At 64.6% G+C, this 4,041-nt stretch overlaps 1 protein-coding gene across 1 annotated transcript in view; it reads right to left on the bottom strand.

The window, feature by feature from the left end:
• Positions 1-779: 779 nt before the first annotated feature.
• Positions 780-4,041, bottom strand: part of PRKCG (protein kinase C gamma) — a 31,440-nt gene continuing 28,178 nt past the window's right edge. The window contains exons 19-21 of the mRNA XM_006144758.1: positions 2,968-3,075; positions 1,861-2,001; positions 780-1,695 (exon numbers count right to left, since the gene is read on the bottom strand). Of these exons, the coding sequence (XP_006144820.1) occupies positions 1,507-1,695; positions 1,861-2,001; positions 2,968-3,075 (438 nt within the window). The 3' untranslated portion in view covers positions 780-1,506. The remainder of the gene's footprint in view (positions 1,696-1,860; positions 2,002-2,967; positions 3,076-4,041) is intronic.

Genomic DNA, 4,041 nt, shown 5'->3' with positions numbered 1-4,041 from the left:
GGATACGGCAGGGGAGATGGAAGAAACAGGGGGCACCCAAGCATCCAGCTGGACTGGAACTTGGAAAACCAGGAGTCTGCAGAGAAGAAGAGATGCTGGGGTCCCCAGAGAGAACCTGCGAAGCTTTGGGGCTCGGTCCCCTCCAAACACACAGACATGGGCACACCATTCCGCTGGCCTGTCCCTGTCCAGGGACTACACTTCCCATCAGCCCTGGCGGCCAGGAGCTGCACTTTGCGGGGGAGAGGGTCTGCCGCGTTGTCTGCTGGGAATTGTAGTCCGTGTGCACTGCCCCTGCACTACCCCCAACTCCAAGTGGGTCAGGGCAGAGAGGCCTGGGAGGCGCGCCTGCCTCCTCCGCCCCTGCCTCAGCGCTGGTCCTGAAGCCCGTGGCCCCGGCGGGTGCGGTGCCTGCGGTGGGGTCTCTGATCCCGTGTCCAGGTGTCCCTGGGGGAGGCCGCGCGTGTGCCTCTGCGCGTCCGTGAGCGTGCGCGCCCTGGTGAGTATGCGCGCGGTCTGGGCCGGGGTCTGCGGCGCTCGCAGGGGTCAGTGTGCCTCTCCCGACTCGTGTCCACCGCGGTGCTCCCCGCGGCTCGCTTTCTCTGAGTCTTTTGCTCTGCCTGAGTCTCCCTCTGAACTCGGGGGGGGGGGCCTCCGTCCCTCCCTCCGTGAGCCGCGCACCCCCGCCCCAGCCCCGCGTCTCGGCGCGTTTCCGTGGCAAGTGACCGCCCCACCTCCACACCCCCTTCTCCAGCTCAGAGAACAGCGAACACTTCAGCATCAGCGTCCCAAATTTATTCTCCAGCAGCCCTGGCCGGGCGGGAGAGGCTAAGGGGGAGGGGTCCCAGAGAGCGGCAGGCACGGGTTCCGAGCGAGACTGGGCCATGCACGGGCGGGTGGGCAGAGGTGACTCGGGACCTGGGACGGCCGAGGCTCGAACATCAGCTGATGGAGAACAGCTGGGGAGGAATCCTCGGACCTCCCGGGAGTCCCCAGCGCCGAAGAGGGGATACTGGAGCATGGGGGCACAGCCTCCCGGTTACTCTAGAACTGCAGTGGAGGCGGGAGGGGCCTCGGCGGTGGGGGTTGTTCTGGAATCTGAGTCGAACAGCAGATCCGATCCGATCCGTAAGACTACTTCAGCTGGGCGAAGGGGCTGGGAGAGGGGCGGCACGGAACTACCGAGATGGAGCCTCGAACTCCTGGAGCTGGCGGGGGGTGGTGGTGGTGGTGGTGGTGGTTCTGGAACTTGGAGCGGACTCCAGAATGCTGAGGCGAGGGAGCGTAAAGGCGTCTGCACCGCAGACTCGAGACCACGGGAAGGCTCTAGGGACTGTATAGACTTTAGAATGCTGGGAGCGCTTGGGAGGGACTTCTGGAATCCGTGGGGACAGAGGCCAGAATGCCAGGGTGCAGGATCTAGAATCCGGAAGGGGGTGGTGAAGTCGGGGCTTCGGCGGGCCAGGCGGAGGGGCCTCTGGGGACACCTAGTGGCGGTAGGTGAGATTACATGACCGGCACTGGCGCTGGGCTGGGGGGGTTGCGGGCATCCGGGTGCACGAAATCCGGGTTCACGTAGGTGAAGCCCTGGAAATCCGACTGGTCGATGCTGGCCAGGACGAGGCGGTCTGGGGGCGTCAGCGCTGGCGCCGCGCGCGTGAAAAACTTGTCGAAGTTCTCGCCGCTGCGGCCACACTGCAGGGCGAGGAGGAAAGCTCGGGCGCTCGATGTAGTCCCCGCGGGCCTCTGGGCCTCCTTCAGTCCGCACGCCCTCGGGACCTCCGCGCCCCCCTTTAGGGGATGCCAAGGAGGGAGCCCAGCCCACCCTCACCCAGGTCTCGGGGCTGGGAGGTAACTGACCGGCCGGGGTCTGAACGGAGGGGCGATCTCCAGGCGTTCCAGCCGCTCCCAGTCAATCCAGCGGAAAAAGCCGTGCGCCCGGATGGTGGGCTCCCCATCTGGCCCGGAGCCCAGACGCTTCCCCGGGTGCTTGGTCAGGAACTGTGGGAAACACAGAGAGAGACAGACGGACAGACAGAATCCCGGACAGGGAGGCCCAGAGAACACACAGGGAGCAGGGGTAGGGGAGGAGGCCAGGCAGGGGGCAGGAAAGGCGAGCGCGGGCAGGCAGGATCCGTGAGAATGGAGACAGAAGGGACCGGAGTGGGCGAGAGCGGGCAGAGTTCCAGAGGGAGGGGGGAGAGGAGGAGAGGGGAAGGGAGGGGAGGGGAGGACGGAGGCCCAGAGAAAGGGGGGATAGAGAGTGGGGCGTGGGGAGACCCAGGGAGAGGACGCAGACCCAGAGAATGGAGGAGCCAGAAGAGGCCCCGGGGAGACCAGCATGCAGAGAGCGGGATACAGACCCCATAAGGGCAGAGACTCGGAGAAAGGGGAGGACAGAGACCCAGAGGAAGAGGAACAGAGATGCGGAGAAGGCAGGAGAGAGCGGGAGAAGAGGAGACCAGAGGCCCCAAGGGACAGGGCAAAGAAGCAAGGGGCCAAACAGATACGGAGGAGACACAGAGCAAAGGTGGGACATGGGGACCCAGAGGTGCGGGACAGAAACCCAGAGAGAGAGAGTCAGAGACATGGAGACCCAGGAGCGAGCTTCGCTGGCACTTTCGGGAGGCAGGGGGCGCAGGAGGCGGCCAGAGCCAGCGTGCCCCGCGTTTTGCGTTTTGCCCAAGCCCGGAAAAGGAGACTGAGGCCCGTAGAGCTTGGGTGGGCCTAGGAGCACGGGTTCCCTGACGCCCCTCCCACCGTGCTGGACAGACAGGCCCAGCCTTCCGGCCCTGCCCAGTGAGCTGGGGAGGAGGCTCAGCCAGAGCAGGGCTGGAGCCACCTCGGACAGGGGCCAGCAGGGCCGTGGGCACCGTCCTTGCAGAGCCTGGGCTATGCCAGCCTTCCCAGGAGCACAGCATGGGAGCAGGGCTGAGTCTGGGCTCACGGCAGGCAGGGGGCTCTCACCCCCTTGCAGATGGCCACGGCTTCCCTCGACAGCGACTTGGGGTAGGTGACCGTCTGTTCCATGATGGCCTGGAACAGTTCCTCCTCGTCCTCCCCGTCGAAGGGAGGCTATGGAGGAAGGGGATGACCAGTCAGGGGCCCGCGGCCAACTTTCCGAAACCTCCCTGGCCCTCTCCACCCACCTGAGCACCTCTGGGAGGGGTCTCCTCTCCTCAGCCCCAGGGCCCACCTCCCCTCTGCATCTCAGTCTGCAGAAGTCAGCAGGGTGCTAATTAGGCAATAGCCAGGCCAGAGGAGAGGGAGCTGCGCACCGCACAGGCTTCTCCCAGCCTCGGGGCTAGGACAAGCAATAACTAGGCAAGGAATCTTTGGGGGGTAAGGGGGTAAGGTTTTTGCCATAGGGTGTGTGCACTCCCTAGAGAGAGATAGTGAGAAGGAAAGTGAGAAATCCCCCCATGGCCCGTGATCCCTTCTCCATTCTCCTCTGGGGACTTTAGGCACACACATGCCCAGCGTGACTTCAAGCCGCCAGGTCCCGGACTCCAACCGCAACTGGCCTAGCGGGAGACCACTGCCTTCACTGCCACACCACCTGCTGGCCCCGAGGCAAGGAGCCTTCACGTAGAATCCAGAAGTCTGAGCGTACATGTAAATGCCGTCCTCCTTCGTTCAGGCTGGAGCATGTGCGTGTGCACAGTACAAGGGACCGAGAGGCCGCCTCCTGGGGTCCGTCATGCCCGCCCCTCCCCTCCAGTCCTCCAGCCAGCTGGACTCTGGGCCCTCGCGCACAGGCCCGGCCCGGCCCAGACCCAGTGCCATGTGGGACCCAGCCTCGCATGAGCCAGGCAGTGCCGCGGTGCCGCGGGGCAGCCCGATGTCTATCTGAGGCTCTGTGGGCTTGGGTGGGGGGGAAATGTGTCTTCACTTTTGAAAACCTCTAGCTGAAATGTACCATTTCCTTCCATTACGGAGAGAGGCCGCAACCCAGTAGGCAGTACCAGAGGGTTCAGAGTTTATGAGAAAAGGAATTAAAGGACCATGCGGGGCCAGCCAGTGGCACGGTGGTTAAGGGAG

Source organism: Tupaia chinensis, unplaced genomic scaffold (assembly GCF_000334495.1).
Source record: "Tupaia chinensis unplaced genomic scaffold, TupChi_1.0 Scaffold000131_1, whole genome shotgun sequence".
NCBI lineage: Eukaryota > Metazoa > Chordata > Mammalia > Scandentia > Tupaiidae > Tupaia > Tupaia belangeri.
Note: the sequence above shows the minus strand (reverse complement) of the source record. Positions and strands in the feature narration are given on the sequence as shown.